The 22,961-nt window shown below is 32.1% G+C and overlaps 3 protein-coding genes, 1 long non-coding RNA gene, 1 other non-coding gene and 1 pseudogene across 7 annotated transcripts; 3 read left to right on the top strand and 3 right to left on the bottom strand.

Annotated features, from left to right (window-relative positions):
• The first annotated feature begins 4,657 nt into the window (after nucleotides 1–4,657).
• Nucleotides 4,658–5,188, top strand: LOC145011479 (histone H4). Its single transcript, XM_078970211.1, has one exon. It carries the CDS (start codon nucleotides 4,733–4,735, stop codon nucleotides 5,042–5,044), a length of 312 nt encoding a protein of 103 aa, XP_078826337.1. The 5' UTR covers nucleotides 4,658–4,732; the 3' UTR covers nucleotides 5,045–5,188.
• Nucleotides 5,189–7,925: 2,737 nt separating this feature from the next.
• Nucleotides 7,926–10,356, top strand: LOC145012710 (uncharacterized). The gene is made up of 5 exons (XR_013664640.1): nucleotides 7,926–8,119; nucleotides 8,246–8,749; nucleotides 8,888–9,017; nucleotides 9,791–9,932; nucleotides 10,188–10,356. It is a non-coding gene; the product is annotated as an uncharacterized LOC145012710 (long non-coding RNA).
• A 2,272-nt stretch (nucleotides 10,357–12,628) lies between these two features.
• On the bottom strand, nucleotides 12,629–14,221 carry LOC145009434 (septum-promoting GTP-binding protein 1-like). The gene is made up of 5 exons (XM_078968129.1): nucleotides 14,211–14,221; nucleotides 13,875–13,892; nucleotides 13,756–13,795; nucleotides 13,584–13,667; nucleotides 12,629–13,136 (listed from the first exon to the last, which is right to left on the bottom strand). The coding sequence occupies exons 1-5, from the start codon at nucleotides 14,219–14,221 to the stop codon at nucleotides 13,026–13,028; spliced, it is 264 nt and encodes an 87-aa protein (XP_078824255.1). The 3' UTR covers nucleotides 12,629–13,025.
• Nucleotides 14,222–14,937: 716 nt separating this feature from the next.
• LOC145010248 (UDP-glucuronic acid decarboxylase 6-like) lies at nucleotides 14,938–18,099 on the bottom strand. 2 transcript variants are annotated; one of them, XM_078968812.1, is made up of 12 exons: nucleotides 17,979–18,099; nucleotides 17,432–17,548; nucleotides 17,174–17,260; nucleotides 16,976–17,063; nucleotides 16,813–16,904; nucleotides 16,664–16,728; nucleotides 16,496–16,584; nucleotides 16,332–16,409; nucleotides 16,137–16,230; nucleotides 15,971–16,037; nucleotides 15,773–15,877; nucleotides 14,938–15,299 (listed from the first exon to the last, which is right to left on the bottom strand). In XM_078968812.1, the coding sequence occupies exons 2-12, from the start codon at nucleotides 17,519–17,521 to the stop codon at nucleotides 15,114–15,116; spliced, it is 1,041 nt and encodes a 346-aa protein (XP_078824938.1). In that variant the 5' UTR covers nucleotides 17,522–17,548; nucleotides 17,979–18,099; the 3' UTR covers nucleotides 14,938–15,113. The 2 variants fall into 2 exon arrangements, with proteins under 2 accessions (XP_078824938.1, XP_078824939.1); XM_078968813.1 differs by lacking the exon at nucleotides 17,979–18,099 and adding an exon at nucleotides 17,675–17,791.
• A 759-nt stretch (nucleotides 18,100–18,858) lies between these two features.
• TRNAH-GUG (transfer RNA histidin (anticodon GUG)) lies at nucleotides 18,859–18,930 on the top strand. Its single transcript has one exon. It is a non-coding gene; the product is annotated as a tRNA-His (tRNA).
• Nucleotides 18,931–19,125: 195 nt separating this feature from the next.
• On the bottom strand, nucleotides 19,126–22,042 carry LOC145008216 (F-box/FBD/LRR-repeat protein At1g13570-like; annotated as a pseudogene). Its single transcript, XR_013663299.1, has 5 exons — nucleotides 21,699–22,042; nucleotides 20,180–20,776; nucleotides 19,982–20,089; nucleotides 19,728–19,886; nucleotides 19,126–19,635 (listed from the first exon to the last, which is right to left on the bottom strand). The product of XR_013663299.1 is annotated as an F-box/FBD/LRR-repeat protein At1g13570-like (transcript).
• Between the last annotated feature and the right edge of the window lie 919 nt (nucleotides 22,043–22,961).

The following is a 22,961-nucleotide window of genomic DNA, read 5'->3' as shown; positions in this document are numbered from 1 at the left end:
AGGAAGAGCAAATGACGCAAGGAAATGGAACGTTATATGAAATTAATACATCTATTGGGAATATGAGTACATTGAATATAAATCACCAAATTGCCCTTTTTACCCCTCGAGTGATTGTTGATGATGCACATACAATAAAGTCACCCCCCTACAATATAAATGAACTAGTTGGACACCTAATACCAAATGGTTGCTTTGGGCTATTCCCTTCCCTTTGTCATAAGGCCTAATCTGATATTATGGACCGAATAACAAATATTGGGGAATCAACTGCAAAAAAAAAAAAGTGTAATAGTCCTGGAAGCATATGCTATTCCTCTAATCCCCAAATTACCACGCCTCCCTCAATCGGTCCCTGATCATCCCAACTATGATATTCAATTACCAACCCATGATGAATAAAGAGAAGCTCCATCAATTGATCTTAAGGAAACATGGACAGTGGCGAAGCGAGGATCAAAGTAAAGGGGTATCCTAAAAATCTTTCTAATGGCCCAATTTTTTTTCGGAGTACTTCAGTTTCGGTTTTAAACCTAAACCTTAATTGAATCCTTAGATAACCTAAAGTCATGTTATATAAACATGAAATTGAAGTATGTTTTGATACTTGAATCGATGTGAGAATCAAAGTAAATATCAAATGAAGCATGAAGATAACAGGTTAATATAATATACGACATTAACTAAATTTACATGTGTTTGGCAATGTGGGATATAATAGCTGGGAAAATAAAAATAAAAGATAAACAAAGAACATGTGTTTGGCGATGTGGGATAGTATAGATGGGAAAATAAAAATAAAAGGTAAACAAAGAACATGTAAAGGGGAGATTTGATCCTTAGACCTCTACTTCAATATACTAGCACCCTATCTAGCAGACCACATGTTTTTTTTGGGTTTTCAAGTGAAGAGAAACATATGTATACACTATATAAAATGAAATTATGCTAAAAAGAATTACACTACCGAAAAAAAATTGAGGGGTATCCCGGGCTACCCCGGGCACTACATTGGATCCGCCCATGAACATGGATGATGTTCGATCCCCTGATGGAGTTGCGAATTGTACCTCCCCCAATTAAAAAAAAAAAAAAGAACAATCAAAATTGGCAGGCAACTTGGATTTGAATTTGAAAAGGAAAATTCGGTCTTATAGGAAGCCTTGGGGGAATTTGGTGAGAGAAACTTTCCACAATGAATTGATTAAGCTTAAATATACGGGGTATTGGTGAAGCCCATAATGTCACTTGGATGAGAATGCTTAAAAACAAGTATAAGGTCTCATTATTTGGGATAGAATAAACTCAATTGCTAGATTTTGAGAAGATCGATGTAAAGGGTTGTTGGGGGTACTGTAGACTACAAACATGTTGCAACACACGCAATATGTAGGTCAGGGGAATACTAAGTACATTGGATAACCGTCTTTATGATGTTACTGTGGTAATTAGATCTCGTCACCTGTCTAATTACTGTTAGTGCTTGGTCGAGTATCCAAGAGAAGGTCATCTTTTGCAGTGTATATGGGTCCCAAGCCCAAATGGAGAAAATGAATCTATGAGATGAGATGTTGGGAATTAAACAGGAGAAATGGGGACTATGTCTAATATTTGGATACTTTAATACTATTAGAGGCCCGAAAGAAAGATGCAACTCTCAAATTCATCATTCAACAACTTTTTGGTTTAACATATTCATTAGGGAAGTTGGGGTTCGAGACTAAAGGATGTGGGGTCATCGCTACACATATTTCTATCAGTCGGAGCCAACAATGAGTAAATTGGTTAGGTTTTTTATCGGCCCAATATTACTAAATCATTTTTCCCAATATCTTTGTGGTAGTGGTATCACGTGAACTGTATGATCATTGTCCAATTATTTTGTAATTAGTGATCGCTGACTGTGGTAAACCCTCGTTCAAAATTTTCAATTCCTGGATGAAGCGTGAAGGCTTCGAACAGGTTGTAATCAAAGCATGGGAATCTTTCGTTGGGTATGGGACGCACGACAGATACCTAACTGCAAAACTCAAATTCTTAAAAATCGAAATTAAGAAATAGATGGCTACAAACTATCCAAAGGTGGTAAAGGAATTACATAGGCTAAAACTCGAGATTCAAGAGTTGGATGTGGCATCTGAATCCCGTGAACTGAGTGAATCTCTAATGCCCGCAGATTCAGGTTAATCGATTTAGAGACAATAAACATAAAAAATGATTTTTTGATAGAAGATTATTTAGAATAAATAATCTTAACCAAGTTATAGTATATGTCATAAGGGTTTCGTACATATAAACGCTGAAACCCGAGTTATAACGAATAAGTTATGACATGTTGAAGTTTTACGGCAAAACATGTACGACACTGAGAATTGTAAAAAGTGAGTTTGCGATAAATTACTTTTTAACCTTAGCGATCTAAATGAAAGTCATATTATATGTTAAACCGAGAGCGTACAAAAAAAAGAACGTCAAAATCTGACTTCGTTTAAGGAAGTTATGATTTTTCTAAGATTTAACATAACATCGCACAACTCGAAATTTGAATTTAGATCGATCAATTTTTAGTCGACACAATCTAAACGAAAATTGTTGATCTCGTTAATAGAAGCTCAACGATATAAAGACAACCAAAAACAGACGTTGGATGACACGTGACACAATCTTGGCCATTGCTTTCTCCCGCGCCTTGCCACCAGACGGTGACACTTGGCACTCAACACTACGAGTTGGAGGCTCAAAACTCGTCGAGCTGGGCTATTTCTCAGCCTATAAATAGATGCACAAATCTTCTATTTCCTTCACATCTCTCCCATTATTTCTATCTCAAACATCTCTATAAACCCCTCCAAAGCCTTAGTACTTCCCAAGTGCTAAGATGCGAATCCAACAGCGCCAGAAGGCTCCGAGAAGAAGAGCTTTCAGCTCGGAAGCTCTACCCCCACAGAGCCCGATTCCTAGCAAAACTTCTTAGTAAGTGAGTTATGATTACCATACTTTAATTATAGCTTATGTATAAGTTCAATATCGTTATTATGAACTCTTAAACAATAAATAGATTATAAAATATAATATACATAATGTTATTATAATATCTTTAATTACTTGCAGTACGGATAATTTGATTTGAAAGACCGCATAGGGTGTTGAATTTCGGAAGTGTTATAATACCAAAACGGAACTGCAACCCGATATTTCATGTCTGATCCATGTCTGTATATAGTGGTTGAAAAATATTTTTTAACACTTATAAAACAATATCGTTCGTAAATAGTCGCTATAAATATTACACTAAAACCTAGTGTAAATAAATGTAATTTATGCTTATATTTATGTATTGACGATGACATCCAAAAGTTTTAATATAAACAAAATACATTTATTCAACAATGATTTTATAATATATTTATCATGTTTTTTGGAAACAAATTCCGTAATATTATTCTTTAAAATTAATACTTCGAGTTTCAAATAAAACATAAACAAATCAGTATTTTCTGGCCATGAAAATGAGGATGTCACAGTTATTGCTTAGCAGATGACAATGATTATGACCATATTATGCTATCATGCCCGTTCGCGAAAAACAATATGGGAATGAGACCTGAAGTGGTGTGACATTCCAATGTTCCAGGCATCGACAATTGGAGAATTAACTGAGTACTTGGCTGCATTTGGGAATGATAAGGATTGAAAAAATAACTTAGTTACTATCTGGATGCTATGGTAGATTTGGAAGGCGATGTGCGACAAAGTACTAAAAAACATATAAATGAGTTGATTGGTCAATTACTATCTAACATATATTATTAAGTCTTAGGTGTTTGGTTGGACGATTGAAATGGAGTTACAAATGGGTTGATTGGTCCATTTATCCTTTAACTTGTACGTAAACCTTTTGTTCTTATACTCCTTTTTTTTTTCTCTGCTGTTTAGCGACCTGCTAGGCGGGCGGTGACAGAGGATTATTAATATATTTGCCGGTTAAAAAAAAAAAAAACCTTATGTGAGTGTATCATAATGTTTATGTGGAGACTTGCTTTTCCTCTTTATAGTCTAATACAAAGATTTTATAGAAAAAAAGAACTAGAAGCGTACATTAACACTTAATATGAGATTTTAGAGACAAGTAAAACATAATTGGTTGTTATAACAAGTATGAATGTTAATATAATTAAAAAAAACTAAATAAATTTATATTAGTGGCTTAAGTTAACAATATCACTCTCATTCAAATTACTAAACTCTCTCATTCAAATCACTAAACTTAAGCCTTAAGTTGGTTTAGTTAACTAAACAAATAATAAAATGTTGACCTACATTAGATAAATTAGTAAATCTTTCGTAACTTCGAAAAGATATAATTACTCTGGGGGTGTTTCTATCATAATTTTGAAGGGGTTTAGGTAATATATGTCTGTTCTACAGGGGTCGATTGGAATTTTCTTAAAAAGATACATCCAGCATCACATTCCACGTCATCGATCCACCACTTCAGAATTATTCGACCATCGATTCAACTCAATCGACGTCTCAGATCCGTTTAAACATCTATCGGCCGTCGATCTTTTTGACAAACCGCGAAAACACATGTTCCGCTCAAAATTCAAAACCCCCCAATTCCATCATCAAGCCCTTTATAAACCCTACTACACAATTCGATTTAAATCAACATTTATCCTCCATCTCTTCCTCAAGAAACTTGAAATTCAAGAACTTGTTTCATTTGACAATGTCTGGCCGTGGAAAGGGTGGAAAAGGGTTGGGAAAGGGAGGAGCAAAGCGTCATCGGAAAGTTCTCAGGGATAACATCCAGGGAATCACGAAGCCAGCTATCAGGAGACTGGCGAGGAGAGGAGGAGTGAAGAGGATCAGCGGTCTGATCTATGAAGAGACACGAGGTGTTTTGAAGATCTTTTTGGAGAATGTTATTCGTGATGCTGTTACCTACACCGAACACGCTCGTAGGAAGACTGTGACAGCCATGGATGTTGTGTATGCTTTGAAGAGGCAGGGAAGAACTTTGTATGGATTCGGAGGTTAATAGATCTAAGAGCTGGGTAGTGAATATTTTGCTTAAATTGTTGTAATGAATCATCTCGATTTTTGGGACAATTTGGTTACATGTTATCAATGTCTTGCTGTTTGGGATGCTTAGTTGAATGGAAATGTATTCTGTTTTGACGAATCGGTTTGAAATGTTTAAATATTGATTTGCAAAATGGATTCGTGTTCTTTGTCTCTTTGAATGAAACTTTTTTCTAATCAATTATAGCCAAACGCTTTTCAAATAGATTGAAGTCGATATATCTTATCATGGTTAACAATGTAACGATTATCTTTGTTATTCAGTAGAATCTGTGTTGGTCAATCTCTAAATCTTAAAATCCATTCGATAAATTTTATGGAAAGTCTTAACTTGATAACATTGGTGGTTATTTTTTTACATGACTATTTTGCGTTAGAAATATGGATTTTCGTGAGAATGAATGTACCTTGTTGAGCAATTTATAGTTATAGATGACTTTGCACCTTTTATTGGTTCATATATGTTCATAAATTCGTTTGCATCTTATTCTTGTTGTCTTTGGAAGACAATTTATGGAAAACCTCATTGGTGTTCTTTGTTTATTGTGTTGGAGCATGCACACGAAGGAAATATTTTCAGTATTCTTTTTGGTGCCATGTTAAATCGTTTGTTTTTTTAAATTAAAGTTTGTAAGGTTTTAAATTTCTAGTTGTTCTTGTTTTTTCAAGTTTTCAGGAGTTTTTGTAATGTCATTTTTTTAAGTAATGAAATTTATTTTATTAAAACTGAATTGTTTTATAAAATAATAATAAAAATTAATACACATGTCATGTTCAACTGCTAGTGTGTGGCAAATAATCTTGATTTGGTGGTAGGGATGTCAACGGGGTCAAATGGGACGGGGAGTGCATCTCTCGTCTCCGCACCCAAAATTTCCCTGTACCCTCGCCCCCACCCCCACGCCCGGAATGTTCAATGTTCCTACCCCCGCCCCCGTCCCCATTCCCTGCCCCCGATTGATTTTGATTCTTTTTTTTTGGGCTAAAAGAAGTTGTTATTTAGGCTAAAATAAACTATTTTTTAGGTAACAAATAATTATTTATAACTGAATTTTATATGTTAAAAATAAAAAAGTTATGGGATTTTAAAAATTTATACTAACAACTTAAGAACATGTTTTTTGATGAACATGTTTTGGAAGCTCAAAATCATGTTATTGTTTATTATATTTATATAATTAATATATGTAAATATATGTGTAATTTATTAACGGGATCCCCATGGGGATTTCGGGACGTGATTGCCTACCCCGCCCCCGCCCCCGAAATTAAAACGGGGGTTAACCTTGCCCCCGCTCCCATCCCCGCCCCCGACTTTTTTTAAAAAAAATCCCCCAAACGGGACGGGGCCCCACGAGACTTTTTGACATCTCTATTTGGTGGTAAAAATGAAGTCACACTAAGGTGATGTTATGTGTAAGATAAAAAAGTATTGTAAATGTGACAACACACCCTGTAATTTTAATTATTTTTGGATTTTTGAGTTGAAAAAAGATGGTATAAGTTGTCATAGACTCGTCATAAATCGAGTAGACGAATAGGAAACGACATGACTCATGTAACTGGCTAAACAAATAATAATAAATTGGAATTAATCCACTTGGCTAACATGAAAGTTATGAATTAACTAACTAGGAGATCAAGAGTTTGATACGTAGGAGAAAAAAAATAAGTAATTACCCATTCGAACAAAAATCAAACATACAATAGCCGATAAAAATGTTATATTTTAATTAGTAATCTTAAGAAATTAGGTTGTGCTTACTATAGATAGTATCACATCAATGAACGATAACATTCTAAATTTTTATATAAACGTATCGACAAAAGAGGAATTAAACGAAGCAATGTATTATCGATATTTACGTTCTTTGTTGACTCTCATTATGCAAGAAGAGGGTTTGAAATGTGGGTGAGAATCAGTTCGATTTATAGGTTCTTTAGTTTTTCTTGGTTTGGATTTTCTTTTTTTGGTCCAATTCGAAAACCGAACCTAATTGGATTCAAAGTCTCTAGACCAAATCGAAAACCAAATCCTAATTCGGTTTGAAAACCCAGGAAATCAAATATTTACTTAAAAAAAATTAGTGTTGCAACTTTCTAACCATATGTTTTTAACGCAACAACTTAAAAGTTGCAAACAAAAAGCTCGAAAAATAAATGGGTTAAAATGATTATTATTCTATAATTATTATTTTTATTTAATATAGAAAATACAAAATATATTTTTTAATTAATTAATTTATTAAATTTGGTTTTTTTAGTTCAGTTCAGTTTAAAGTTCATGAGACCGAAACCCGAACTGAAAACCAAATTCATAATTCGTTTTGGTCTCGGACCAAACAAAAAACATAATTTATATATGGTTCGGTCTGAAATCAATTTTGATTCGATTTAGTTTTCGGGTTTTTCAGTTCCAAATCAAATAATTCACAGCCCTAGTTTGAAAGCTCCTATGAACTTTTTCTTGATATCATTATTCGACCAAGGTTCGAGCACTTTATTTATTTATTTTAATTTTTATTATTTTAATTTTATTTTTTTATTTTAATTTTTATTTCTAAAAACAAGTATGCGTTTATGCCGCCTTCCCGTCAAACTTTCATTTTTACAAATATATATATATACTAATTAAGAAGTACCAGATGAACAGGTGTTGATTCCTATTGGACCACTTCTTTAATTTCTTTTTTATTTTTTTCTTCAAACAAGGATATTGTTCATTATGTACACCTGTCGTCTTATCTTTCTTGCGTCTCCACCGCTTCATTAAAAAAAAAAAACACGGTGTTTAAATGTGTTGGACACAACATGTTAATCTATCACCGCCACCACAACCAATCATTTTCTTCCAAATACCCGATTTCAGTTGATAATCTCGATCATTCTGCCAAGTCACCCATTCTTTTGTTAAGCCCTAAATACATTCCATCGCCTATTGCTTGGTATTCCTCCTCAATCAAACTCAAAGTCGCCGGTGTCGTAGAAATAGAATCCTCCACCGCCAGGTCGCCACCTCCAAAGGGTTCTGGTTCGTCTCCGTCACCTCTTACCACCATCACTTTTGATTTTGGATTTTCAATTGTCGGTATTTGTGTGCTATGCTTCAATATGTTTTGCTGCTTCAATTCATCGTCTTCTCTCGATTTTGTATCAGGGTCTCCATTGTGTATCCGTAATCGACCTCAAAACTCCAACGTCGATCTTCCGATTTTTCGATATTCAGCTCTCCATCCCATCATCGGTCTTCAGATTTATGATTTTATTGTTGGTGTTATTGTCTTCGGTTTGATGGGCACAAGTCTCTTTTAGATGTCTTCCACTGTACTGTTTATTTTTTCATCTTTAACTTCTATAAGTTATTTGCAAATTTTTTGGTCGCTGTTGTTTGTCGTCGGACCTCGGAAGGACATAAAAAAGCAATACATATTGAAACTATACACTTCTATTATCCTTGCACACCAACTGTTTCATTTTATGCTGATTATAATTTTTGGTTTAGATTTCTGCTTATGCATATGCTTTGTATTGGTTAAATACAGACTATGTGTTTGATTATTATATTGCTACCTACTACAACAAATAACATAATTTGATCACTTTTGGTTGTAGAAGATGTTTTCCATTTTTGACTGTTATTGTCCCACAAACCACAGATAAGGTAATCACATCGGTTGGAATCTTGCTGCTCTTTGTTCTTAAATGTTTAGTTTTTATAAATTCTTAGTTGTTATACTATTTCCCCAAAATGGTATCAAGAATCTCGACATTTTTTTCATGTGCTCACCTGTTCATGCAGCCATGGCCATAGAAGCTCGAGTAAGGGAGATTGCAATTCAAGATATGAAGTACTTTCCTGAAGCATCTCAGTTGCAGAAATATTTACGTCTCATGATTTGTAATTTTGTTGTCATGAATACAGAAAACAGGTGGATTTTTTTAACTTTCATTCAAATTTTCAAAATCATATCTTTTTTATTTTTATAAATTCTTTTTGAGAATGTCTATTTTTTTAATGATATTGAAAAGATGCTACGGAAAACAAAAGATAGATTGTGTTAATTTTTATCAACAATATATTGCCATCAATAGTGGTTAACAGAGGGGGTTTACCTCACTGCTATAGATATGTTTCCTACCACTGGATTGAACGTTGGTTCAAGGGTTATTGCTATCAAAAGTGACTCTCAAAAGGCACTTTCGAAGAATGAATATGTAAATAAAAATGAATATTTTAATCACCTTTTACACTTTCTCTTACTGTTTTCAATAGATTTTGACAATTTCAGCGTTTTTCTGTCCTACAGATTGTCATACCATTCACGTAACAATTTGTATTTGGTCCCTTAACTCCCCATGTTCATCTACTCTTAATTCTTGGAATTCATGTCCTTCACAGATTGTTTATTAATGGGGTTTCTCCTAATGTGAGACCGAGTAGATGAAATGATTAACATATAAGACTTTAGGTATGCACGTAATTACGCAAATCAAAAATTCGATAATTTATGACCATTTTACCCTCCACAGTCCATCATTTAGACAAGGTTAAATGAAGTAATTTCTTTTTCAATACTTCATCATAGTGCGTCAGTTTGTGAATGATATGTAGATTACTTAATCATGAATAGTGGGGGGGGGTTATTTTTATCTGCTAATCTTCTTCTTTTTTTGTGTTTTATGAACTTTGTCTATGGTTCAGGTTGATGAAGATGGTGGTCTGATTCAATTGGTGATGAATGCTATAATCAATAAGTTGGTGGTTTATTGACAACAGGTGGAGGAGTATTATGGAAGACACAATGACTCTAGGAGTCGAAGCACTGGCCTGAATGGATAATCTGGTATGTGAAATTACTAGGTGTCCTATTTGTATTCCAAATACTAAAAAAAAAGGTCTTTTTATCACTTAAAAAATTTGTTTACTCAAAAAAGAAAAAATTTTAATTGCCAGAAAATCTAAAATAGACTTATGATTAATAAAAAAATTGAAAAAAAAAACTAATTTATTTGAAGTTATGAATTTTTTAAAATATTATTTTCATTCAAGATTATATAAATATATTAATTATTTATAGTTTGTAATTGAATGGTATCAGGGCGTTCGATAAACTCAATGGCGATCAACTTTTTTTTATTGATGAGCTGGTGGGAAGGGTAAAATTGTCCGAATGCTGAGAAAACCAACTAGAAACCTCTCCATTCCTTAAGATCAAAGTAGGATGCCTTAATTTGACCATTTGAGAAGTACAATGCAATATTTTAGTTTCAGACTTTTTTTTTTTTTTTAAAACAAATTTGTTTAGTATTCTAAAGTTTATTGTTATTATTATAGTAATAAACTATTCAAAAGGGGAAAATTCATTGTCATTTTAGGTCCACATTCAATATCTAGAAATGTGAAAACAGGGAAAGCTATGGTGTATCCAACTTGCAAAGCGGGATCCTTCCCTAGTTTTATCTAAAATAAAGAATAAATATGCTGATTTTGTTTAAAAACAAAGCAAAAGAAAATTTCATCGAATATGATATTTTTTTATATCAATATATGATTCTTTATTTAAGCACTTTGTCCATCTAACATATTTAATGTAATGTCTGCTTATTTTTTTCGGTCCTTAAATTCTTTGTGAATTATGCATATACATTTTTGATCATTAATTCATTATTCTGCCTTTAGTAAATATAATGTTTTTATCTAGATAATACCAAATATCATGTTGAATTGTTGATTTAATGATTTAAGATTTTCAGTTAAAAACGATATAGTATGTTGAGCACCTGGTTTTATTTTATTTTTATTGATAACTTTTGGTGTAAAATTCTTGTTAACAACTTAATTTATTTTAGATACAACTTTTTTAATTTTTTAATTGGGGTCAAAGTAGAAAAAACAAAAAGAAAAGAAACCGGAGAGAAATCCTCCATAACATATAAAAATAATTTTGTCGCTTGTCATTTTCTAATGCATCATGCCATATGGTATTTTCTAATTATTTTTATTTTTTTTCATATGTCATTTTATGATTTTTTTTATTTTATTAAATTTCATTTAATATTTAAATGTATTAATAAATACATATTAATTTCAAAATTACTAAATTAAAGTCTCATTAGCTTTATTTGTTTATTTATCTAAATTATCTGTTCAAATTATTAAAAAAAACACTTTAAATTTAGTAATGCAACATTTTTTTCATTTTTTTTATACATTCAAACTTCAAATGTTTAGAATTTCATATTTAATTTTTTCTAAATAAATTCATGTAATACATGAATCTCACACCTAGTTAAATAAAAAACATAAATTATTTAGGAGTAGTCTAGTTTAGAAGTAGTTTAATATATATTTGTATTTGTCGTTGAAAAAAATAAAAATAAAAAACATAAGTTTATAATTTGTTACAAAAACGATAGGCCATAGCTATAAATTATTTATTTAACTATTTAAAACATAAATGTATCCTAAAGACCTAAACTACATTATTTTTAGATAAATGAATTGAAAGATTCCCAACTTCGACTCTATTACTTACTTACACATGCAACAAAAGCAGCCCATAGATGCTCATTTATGAGCTCCAAAGAACATGGATCGTCCCTAAAGCCCATTTCAAAATGTACGAGAGGACCAAGTTATAATTCAATTTCAAACACGTTTTCGGGAGTCATCATAAGCAATCTACCAACTTGACTAGTTTTGTAATTTGAATTTAGGTCTATCTTAGGTTTGAAAATTCCGACATATATTTTATTGATTTTATTGATGCTGTGTTAAAAAGGAGAAAACAGAAATAAAGCTAAAGAAACGAGTTGAAATACTCGAAAATCACATATATTCGTGTTAAAATTTTTACTAGAATTGTTTTTGTGATCTCAAGGTGTTAGAGCATTGGATATGAGTATCTCAGATGACACATCACACCTAGTGTTATAACATCATGATAAGAAATTATCTCTATGTTATAACAACTATTATTATTATTATTATTATTATTATTATTATTATTATTATTTTTTTTTTTTCCTTTTTAAAACAATTCCAATTCAATAGTAAAAAAACCAAAAGCCAATCATATTTCTCGTTATTGTTCGTTGTCGTTACAACGAGTTGTGCCTTAACACCTCTTAACGAGAAAGGAGACGGTGTTCCTCATGTTATGACTGTGTTATGGGCTGTCATCTCAGCAATAAATCACTTCTTATTGTTCACACCGCATCCTCTTATACTTGAAGAAAATGTCAAATATTCGAACCTCAACAATTATTGTTTAAGGATTTCAAATATTAATGGTATCTACAAGTTGCTGATATAAGTTTTTACGTCAATCGGCTAGTGGATTGTTGTGTGGTGGAAATGTGTGGGATAAATCTAAGTTCGTGTTGACTTCTTTAGGATTGTTATCGATTTGACAAAATATTTCAAACAAATTATAAAGAAAATAATAGATTAGTTTCAATGTTTCAATTTTCATTTTTCATTTTTCTTCGGGCCATACAAGATTCAAGGGTTAGAACATGAGTTAAGGCGACATCACACTATATAAAGAAATGTGTTTTAATCAATTTTGAAATCAATTCACTAACAAGAAAATACAGGTTTTACATGAAGACAGGAAAGCCTCGATACCTCCACCAAGCTCTCCGGTAAGAAAACAACAAAAAGAACTGAAAACCCTTAAAATCTCACTTAACTAGAAAACAAAGAACGAAGATGCAATAACTGACTATACGATTGATCGACCACTTCCTCCCCATATTTCGTTTCTATATTTACATCACAAACCTAAAGACGGAGGAGGGTGTGAATACTGAATACTGAATCCCTGAATAACGAATACTGATATCAGAAATCAATAATAGGCTCGCCGATTGTAAGATTTCGCTCCAAAGTCCATGGCAAGTCAAAGAGCTTCGCAGTTACGAACTTGAAGATTTTATTTACGTTTATATTGTAAGATGCACTTGAAGATTTTATTTACGTTTATATTGTAAGATGCACTCGAGAAGAACAATGTCGCTTTTATAGCCTTTGCATATGCTCTTGCCTGTACAATTATAGATTAATATTAAGACGTATATAATATATGTATATCATAATTTTAAATATATTATAAAATGTATTTTGAGGCAAAAGGTGTGAAGTGTGAACTTTCCTCTTTTGATGGGACTTGTGTGACATAATTCAAGTTTGGAGGTGGGCGAAGAAACATTCTTTTAGAAGTCAGTGATGGGTTATCCCATCATTTTCATCATGAAAAGGTCAAACTTGTTGGCTACAAAATTTGACTTTAAAGGTGCAAAGTTCTTTTTTATTTTATTTAGATTTTTATTTGTAATTCGTATAAGTATATATATTTTTATTAATTTAATAGTATCAAATTCATTTTTATGTACGATATAAGCACGAATTTAAGCACGAATTATGAGATTTTTCTCGACCACAAAAAAAAAAAAAAAAAAAAAAAAAAAAAAAAAAAAAAACTGAATATTACCTGACTGGCAATTGTCCACTGTAAATCCAATGGAAGCTGAACGAATTCGTCGAACTTGCTACCGACCATAACATGAATCGCACTCTAAAATCATTCAAACAAATAATTAATAAAAAATCAATAAAAAAATTGTTTTCACAAAAATGTAATATGTAATATAATTTATATTCACCTGATTATAAGTCCTGGCTTGTTGATGCCAATTGATAACACTGAACAAAAAAAAAATTATAATTAATATTTTCTGACAAAAAGAAAATTCAAAATCAAATTATGATATAAAGTAAATACCTATTAAGTGTACAACGACTTGTTTCATCCAAATTTCAAATTTTCTTTTTAACAAATTTGGTAGAAGCCTTTTTTATAATTTCTCTCGAACTTATTTTAGAACTTAATTACTATTTTTTTTAAAAAAATTCTTTTTACTTCTTTTGAAACTATTGTTACAACTTTTTTTTATGTTCTTTACAATCATATTTTCTTAAATTTGACAATTTTTTTACATATTTCTTTTGTAATCCTGTTTTTTAGAAATTTTACATTTTTGTGTTTTACATAGTTCTTTAAATATTTTCATTATGAACTAAATACAACTAAAATTTTTATGTGTTGTTAATAAGATACATTTTTGACATCCTATTGACACTTTTATAAAAAGTCAATCAATAACTAACTTTTTATAATTAGTTTTTTTTGGAAAACAATATAATTTCAACCAATAAAAATATTTAAAAAATTAACTAGGGTGTCTTATAATATGAAATATAAAATGTCTGTGTAACCAACCCACATTTTACATAGAAACAGAATGATTAGTTGATTACCTATGGTTTTCAACGTTCTACAAATCAAATATACCTATTTTTATCTTCTAGAATTTAGAAATCGGTTTCAACAAGACATGGGTCCACAGTCTTACAAAAATACTATTTCCCTTTGTTATTTCATTTTTATATATAGTTATTTTATTTAATTTTTATGTTATTTACATATTATATAAAAATATTTATATATTAAAACTATTAAATTTATATTATCTATATAATATCAATATTTTAAAAACAATTTAATACAAATAAAATAATATAAATTTCAAATACTTTAAAACATAGACATACACTAATAAGAAAACAACTATATTATCTTGACATACCTTAATTCATTTCAACTAACTACTCAGGTACACAATTAATAATCGTTCGTTTGAGAGCATATTATAGAATATTTGATTGTTATAAGTTATTAATTTTAATAATTTACATAATAAAAATAATTAGGATTAAAAAAAAAACAATAATATAAAATAGTTGATGATATGTTTATGGAGAGAGTATTGATATGGTATAGTTGATGACACAAGAAAAAAATTATGAAGCGATAACCAAGCAAAGAGCCACCGATTTCCCTCCCAAAAGAGAAACGTGTTATATGGAAAAAAAAATTACACCACACATAAAAACAACATATATCGCACAAACGTCTCTTATAAAATCAGAAATTAACATGATACCATATGTATAATCTGTCTCATTCATTTCTCAGGATTCCAAGCCTCTTCCTAAAATCTTCCTCCATACGTGGAAGTCCCTCACGCAATGTAATCGTTGGCTCCCAACCCAACACCTCCTTTGCCTTACTAATCACCGGCTTCCTTTGTCGTGGATCATCAGGCGTGTTTTCCACATGTATAATCTTCACTTCCGGGTTGATAAGCTGTACATTTCACAATTTTTATTCATTACAATTTAGTAATAATAATGACTAGAGTAGCTTTACATTTTTGTTCTCTTGCAATTTTAGTCCTTATATGAGGTTATTCTGACATTTTTGGTCACCATCCAACTAAAATGACTATTTTTGGTCCCCTGAGTATAACTGATTTTGTTTTTTTCAATTTTTGTCCCAAAAATATAGCCATTTTACTCGGAACAATGAAAAAAAACGTTACAAAATTTTCAAATAAGGACCAACATTTAAAAATTAAATCAGCTTAAGGGACGAAAAATGTAATTTACTCTTGCATTCTACTTGGAACAAAGACCAAAAACGTTATTAAAACATCAGATTGCAAGAGAAAGCTTTTTGGAAGGAAAAAAACAGCTAATATACTCAGGGACCAAAAATGGAATTTTTCTTAGTTATCATCGTCTCACATTGTTTTTCTTGTGTAAAATTACCAAACTAACCTCTTTCACATTTTCTGCAAGCTCAAGCATGGTGAATTCGCCGGGATTACCAAGGTTGATTGGGCCCGTATTGTTTCCTTCCATGAGCCGAATAAGACCATCAACCTAATTTTAAAAGGAAACAAGGGTGGAAAATTAAATTAAATAAAAGTGCCAAATGTATATATGATTATAAAAAAACTGTGGGTTTCCACTTACCATGTCAGAGACATAACAAAAGCTTCGTGTTTGAGTTCCTGGTGCTTGAACAGTTAAGGGTTCATTGCTGCATCAGACCACAATAAATAATTCGTAAAACTTAGGGTAAAATGGTCATTTACTCAGATACAGGCAGTCAATTCAGTTCAAAAAAGAAACAAGTTACCGGATTGCTTGAGCTATGAAATTGCTGACAACACGCCCATCATCAATGTTCATTCTAGGTCCATATGTATTGAAGATTCTAGCAATTCTTATTTCTGTTAAATGAAATATAAAATATGAATCAGCTAACTTTTATTTTACAAAATCTATATAATGTGTTCATGTATATAAGTAACAAGTGAGACATTATATCCACCTATTCCATGCTGCCTATGATAGTCAAACATCAATGTCTCAGCTACTCGCTTTCCTTCATCATAACAACTTCTAACCCCTTCAATACAAACAGCACAACATCCATGTCATCATTTCAAGACCTTTTGAATTCAATTAAGAAAAGGGAAAATGCTGTAAATTTACCGATAGGGTTGACATTTCCCCAATAGCTTTCATCTTGAGGGTGGACAAGAGGGTCTCCATAAACCTCTGAAGTTGAAGTCAACAAAATTCTGTAGGTAAATGAAGAACAATTAATTAAGTATTTAATATATTGGCAAATCACACATCAAGAGAATGAAATTTTCAAACCTTGCTCCAACTCGTTTGGCAAGTCCCAACATGTTCAAAGTTCCAATCACATTTGTCTTGATTGTCTGTTTGAGAACACGATTAAGCAAAGATGAAAAATCATTATTCATTCAGTAATATGAATTAGGTCTTGACTGAAAAAAAGATACCTTGACAGGATTATGTTTGTAGAAAATTGGAGAAGCTGGACAAGCAAGATGATATATTTGATCGACCTCAATCAACAATGGCTCTGTGACATCTGCATCCCCGAAGATATATAAGTAAGGGAAAGACAAATACCACTAATCAATGAATTCAAAGACAGCTTACCATGACGAATAAGCTCAAATCTTGGGTGACCAAACCATTGTTTAAGGTTGTCCTTTGAACCTGTGAAGTAATTATCTACAACCACCACCTAAGAAAAATAAAAAAGAAGCTTTAAAACAAAGGTATGGTGTTACAATGCAGATCCTCTCAGACAAAGCAACATTGAATGTCATTTAAATACTTTTAAAAACTGTGTACCTCGTTCTTTTCGTTTTGCATCAATCTGTCCACAAGATGAGAGCCAATGAAACCAGCTCCTCCAGTGACCAATATCCTCATGTTGGCCTATCGATGTCAGACAAGATTTATCTTAGAACCGAAATATATATGCATCACGATTCACAAAGAAACAGATAATAACATATATAGATCCAACTTAAAACCAGTTGAACAGATAAAGATGAAGGAAATCAGCGAGAGATCATTCAAAAAATTCAAGCCACATCAACACTATACCTGGAAAAACTTTGCAGTACGGAGAGGAGATGGATTTGGAGGTGGTCGGGTAGTAACATTGTTTGCTCCAGTAGTACCCTGTGTAGCCATCTTCTTCGGATCACTTCTTCACAGTATCTAACAAAAACAGAAACCATTAGCACACGTCTCATATCAAAACCTTCTAAATTATGAAAATCTCAACAGAACATCATCCTAACTAAATAACTATCTATGGAAGATCCAATCTCCAATTCAGATTACCTAAATGCTCTTAAAATTTGAACTAAAACCCTAACTCTTCCTTCAACCGTGAGCTCAATTTCAAAATGCTACAACTTCCAATTAAATAGCCGATCAAAGAATTCAAATCAACATTATTAAATTTTGCTACCAACTAGACGATGAATCTTCAAAATTACGCAAAACAGATCAATGAAAGCTAAGTTGTAACGAACTGTCGAAGCATCATTCTCACCTAATAGTTTACAGATCTGAATCTGATCAATAACTAATAAACAAAATTGACTTGAAAGTTCGTTTATGAGTTTAAAAATTGTGAAGTTACCTGAGAATTATACAAAGAAATGACGAGTTTTTTTTCACTAATCGTGAGATGTTCATCGACCTTTATATACACATGCATTTGCAATATCCTTATGCAGATCCGAGTTCGAGTGAGATTTTTTGGCTACGTGCTGGCCCACTGAAGGGGTGTAAGGAGAGACGTTGATTAAAGATAGAAAGTGGGGCCAGTGGTAATAAACGACGAGATGACTTGGTGATAGGGTTAATTGGTGGTACGTCGACCCATGTGATTGGTTCTAATTTTGTAAATGTAAATTATGGATTTACCTGCCACGTCAAGGAGTCATCATACATTTCTCAACGAGCACGCAATCGTGAAATCGTGATCAAGTCCACGATTGTTACACTTCCGCCTAATTTCAAAGCTTTTTCTTACACGATGTTATATTTTCTTATAAACTAAATTTTGTTATAAATCTTTCTATCTGTATATTTTAATTCTAGTGAAAATTTCAAATTTTCTACATAGATATACGTTTTTTTTTTCATTCAATTAAGTCTTTTACGAATAAAGTGACCAAACAAATAATATATATGGATAAAATGTTTTGTTTAATTTTAAATAAACTAAATAAACATTTTCCTTTTACAATCCAACAAACCGTTTCATAATATTTATCAATTTTAACAAAATGTTTTCTCCTTTGCTAGCTCGTAACCTGTCCCCATCAAAATCTAAGTCGAATCTTTCTAATCATTGATTTAGAAAGATACCATTGTTAACATTATTTTTAGGGTTAGGAATTTATGTGGAAGGTTTTCAAAAGGTAGGAGATGAAGACTATATGAATGGAGGTGAAAGAAGTGGATTAAGTCCAAAAGAGATTAATAATATATTGGTTACGGTTTAAAACATCAATGTGGCTGTAGTTTAGTGGTAAGAATTCCACGTTGTGGCCGTGGAGACCTGGGCTCGAATCCCAGCAGCCACACACACATTGTGTCTTTTTATTCAATTCCTCTAATTGAAACATAAATCTTTTTTTTGCCTAAACTTAAAACCTCAATAGTCAATGCTACATTCTTTTAAGCATGATTTTTCAATATAACTCCTATGTTCGAATTCTCTTTTCCCATTATTGCAAGAGCATTACTTATCATATACCTTACGATTCTTAATTTCATAACATATCCATTAACCATTTACTCTTTTCAACTGCAACATCACAGGCTTACATCATCAGTTTTACAAAATTCACCATATATGGTATCAAAAAGCATCAACTTCATAAAACTAAGATGGTTGTTCACCAAGTGCTTCTCTAGTATAACAAAGAATTGTCACTTATCCAGAAACATACTTCTAAGTTCTAACAAACCAAGATGAGAAATATAATTGATGATCATGGACGTTCGAATATAATTTTTGCATTTGTTGAAGCACGTTGATATTGAAGCAACTCTCTTAACATCTTTACTTCAGCATTAACAGCAACCCGATTGTCAATTACTATTCCCACTTTCTTTAGCATCGGTGACTTGCCCAAGACAAGCTTCACAAAATCCATTTCTGGCTTCACGTTGGCCATGTTTCTTATCTCTAATTCACACAGACGATCCAATGTCACGTTACAATAGTCCACCAAGTCAATAAGGTTCATGGCACTTTGCGACACAACTTCTGATGTATAACACATCTGTTAATAACAAATTACCTTCGTAATTAGTTAATCACTTAATCATATAACACGTTATCTTATTTAGTATTTCATTGTTTCATACAATTTACCTCCATTGTAATTTTCTCTATATTCGAGGAGCTTGTTACCAAAAGAAGAGCACAACGTAAGTCAACTTCTTTTGCAAAGCATAGTCCGGATACATTAAGAACTCTGAGGTGGACAAGTGCAATCGGGAGCTTATCTGGCAAGACACCTGAAGCAAAATACTTTAACCAAAACCAAAAAACAATAATTAGCAAAACCTAATTGTCCTTTAAGTTGTCATGTATGAGATATATAAATTTGGTTCAACATGGGTTACCTTAAGCGGAGAAGAATTCATACAGAGATGCTCAATCATTGGTAAACACGTAAATAACTCAACAAAGTCAGAGTTCCAACACCCAGTAAGATGTTTTTCATCTTCAATCTGCTTCAAGATACAACATATGTATGTATAGATTAATATAGCAAAGTTTTTTCTAAAATGGTAAATTTTGTTGGGTTTTAGTGATTTTACCAAAGTGAAGCTCTTAAGTAGAGGACAGTTGAAGATAAAACGTAGAAGAACTTTGGGAGTTATGCTGACATTGTGAAAGTATAAGCTCTTCAGGCTACTAAATCCATAAAACGAGGATGGAGGTTGAAACACACAGTTTTGGAGTTTTAGGTGCTTTAAGTGTTGTAACATGAAGAATGGGGATAGTAACTTATGGTCATTACCTAACCCAATAGAAAGAGAAAAGGTCTTCAAGGTAGACATTTTGGATAGGTGAAGTATGATTTGGTCAATCTCACAACAACTAGTTAGTTGGGAACTACTAAGAGAGAATGAGACTATGTGGCGATGGTGTAACAACAAGATTGGGTAGATAATGTAAGAGTTTGCATTTGATGGGCAAGTGACTTTGAGGTGATACTTGAAAGACTTCATCATCAAACTTGAGTTTTGGAATGTTTACACAATGATACCTCCAGTTTCTTGATAAAATACTTGTTTTGAATGCATCTCGAATTGGCATAAGAGTTAGCATTGTTTGTATTATATTTGGAGGAAGGTTGCTGATCATATCCAATGATAAACCTAGAACTTCCATCCTACAACTGTTTAATGCTGCTGCAAAATTAAGCAAAGAGGCAATGAAGATGCAAGATGATATGATATTTACATGCTAGAAATTTGAGCAACACGTAAAAAACTGTCAAGTTAGTCCAAAGTAAGACATGGAAATCATCAACGAGCTACTAATTCACATGTTGAAATGCAATATATATATACAATCTGTTAAAAATTTTAAGTTTTTGTATTCCCGAGTTAGGAGGGAAAAGAAAAGAAAATTCAAAGATTACAATTATACATCTATTTACACATCATGTTTAGAACATGTAAACAATATGAATCAACTACAGTGATGATCTTTGTTTGAATCTTGTTTTTAAAATCAAATCAATAATTAAATAGACGATAAGCTTTAGTTTACGTTTACCATTAACCTTTTCTGTTTTTAAAATATCCATGAAGAAAAATATGAAGATTGAACAAAATTATGATGATTTAACAGTAATCTCATAATAATATCTGTGCTCACATATGAGAGTAGAAAATGTGAAAATATAAAAGTAACAAAAAATTTCTTAAATCGACCAAGTTAGACTTTCTTGAGAAAGCACGGGAGATAGTTGGAAGTCAAAATTTGGGCGTTGTGGGTTTAACAAAACTTTTTTCTTAGGTCTAAAGCAATTCATTTGGAAGTCAAAATTTGGGTGTAATGGTCTTAACATGAACAATTAAACCATAATCTTAAGCATTTAGAACCGGTTAAGGTTTGGTAGGAGAACATTCCTGATATGAAACTAGATATCCATGCACATTCATAATCAGAAATCAAAATCCAATGACACAGAAGTTGTATGGAGGCAACACGTAAGAAAACTGGGTTTCACAAGAAATCAGCAGCACAAGATGATGAAGAGAAATAAGAAGAAAAAACGAGGTCATGCAAGATGAAAAAGAAAACGATTGAGGGAGGAAGATGCACCTGGTCAGCGTGCGACTTGAGCGGCTTGAGGATGAAGAAGACGATCGGAGGGCATGAAAAAAAAAAGATTATGCGGCTATGTGATCTTTTTAACAGGGTTAAGGGTATAATGGTCCCGTTTACACCCAAATTGGGAGGAAAATATGCCCTCCAAAATCCTTTTCATTCTCTCACTTTCCTTCCATAAATTAAATAAATTAAACTACGATTTTCCTTTGACATCCCTCTAAATCTCTCCTTAATAGAACTTGGGAACAAGGGCGAGGGAGGACATAAGAGACTGGAAGACCAAAAGGAGTAACAATGGAAATGAAAGCTTTTCTGGCTTTCTTAGGAGGGCCTTTGTGCTTCTGAGCATCAAAAGTTGTTTTTTAGAAGGATTTTAGTGGAAGTTTTTTTTTTCATATGTTATTTAAAATATAAAATGATTTTTGATTAACTTTTATAAGTAAAATAATAAAAAAGTCACAAAAAGTTAGATTTTGTGATTTTTTAAAACCTTTTCTTTTAGTCTTTGCAAAAAAGTCATTTTAAAAGAATTTTTCAATTATCCAAACATCTTTTAGTTTTATTAACTTTATGAAAAAGATAAAAGTTAAAAAGTCAAGCAATGCCAAACACCCTCTTATAAAGGGTTGATATGTAATTTGAAAATTTGAATCCCTTGATTTGACTAGAAGCTTTATGCCTTTAACTGTAGCCATTCTTCAAAGAGCCCATATATCAACCATGGACACCATAAGGCAGTACCATTTTGACCAATGGCCCATATGTCATCCATATGTCAACCATGGACACCATAAGCCATTACCATGTTGACCAATGGCCCATATGTCATCCATATGTCAACCATAGACACCATAAGCCATTACCATGTTGACCAATGACCCATATGTCAACCATGGACACCATAAGTCACTACCATGTTGACCAATAGCCCATATGTCATCCACGGAAACCAGTGGCCCATATGTCATCCATATATCAACCATGGACACCATAAGTCATTACCATGTGAACCAATGACCCAGATACCATCCATATGTCAACCATGGACACCATAAGTCATTACCATGTGGACCAATGACCCATATATCATCCATGGACACCATAAGCCACTACCATATATATTGACATGACCCGTACGTCTTTTGTATATAAATCTCGGTTTAAACAGAAAAGCATAAAGATGTATAGTTTATTAATGTTTAGTCATCGTATATAATTTTAAGTTAAAATTATACTATGAGCACATCGTTATTA

Source organism: Lactuca saligna, chromosome 8 (genome assembly GCF_052625555.1).
Source record: "Lactuca saligna cultivar CGN05327 chromosome 8, ASM5262555v1, whole genome shotgun sequence".
In the NCBI taxonomy this organism is placed as follows: domain Eukaryota; kingdom Viridiplantae; phylum Streptophyta; class Magnoliopsida; order Asterales; family Asteraceae; genus Lactuca; species Lactuca saligna.
The sequence above is the reverse complement of the archived record's forward strand: the minus strand, read 5'-3'. Positions and strand labels throughout refer to the sequence as shown.

Excerpts from the sequence above, each read along its gene's own strand:
- LOC145011479 (XM_078970211.1), top strand. The coding sequence starts at position 4,733 with ATGTCTGGCCGTGGAAAGGGTGGAAAAGGGTTGGGAAAGGGAGGAGCA.
- LOC145009434 (XM_078968129.1), bottom strand. Across the intron at positions 13,668-13,755 it reads AAGCCAGGACTTATAATCAG|AGTGCGATTCATGTTATGGT; the intron begins GTGAATATAAAT and ends GAATGATTTTAG. Across the intron at positions 13,137-13,583 it reads AGTGGACAATTGCCAGTCAG|GCAAGAGCATATGCAAAGGC; the intron begins GTAATATTCAGT and ends ATAATTGTACAG.
- LOC145010248 (XM_078968812.1), bottom strand. The coding sequence starts at position 17,521 with ATGGCTACACAGGGTACTACTGGAGCAAACAATGTTACTACCCGACCA. Across the intron at positions 16,729-16,812 it reads ACAAACATAATCCTGTCAAG|ACAATCAAGACAAATGTGAT; the intron begins GTATCTTTTTTT and ends GTTCTCAAACAG. Across the intron at positions 16,585-16,663 it reads GCCAAACGAGTTGGAGCAAG|AATTTTGTTGACTTCAACTT; the intron begins GTTTGAAAATTT and ends ATTTACCTACAG.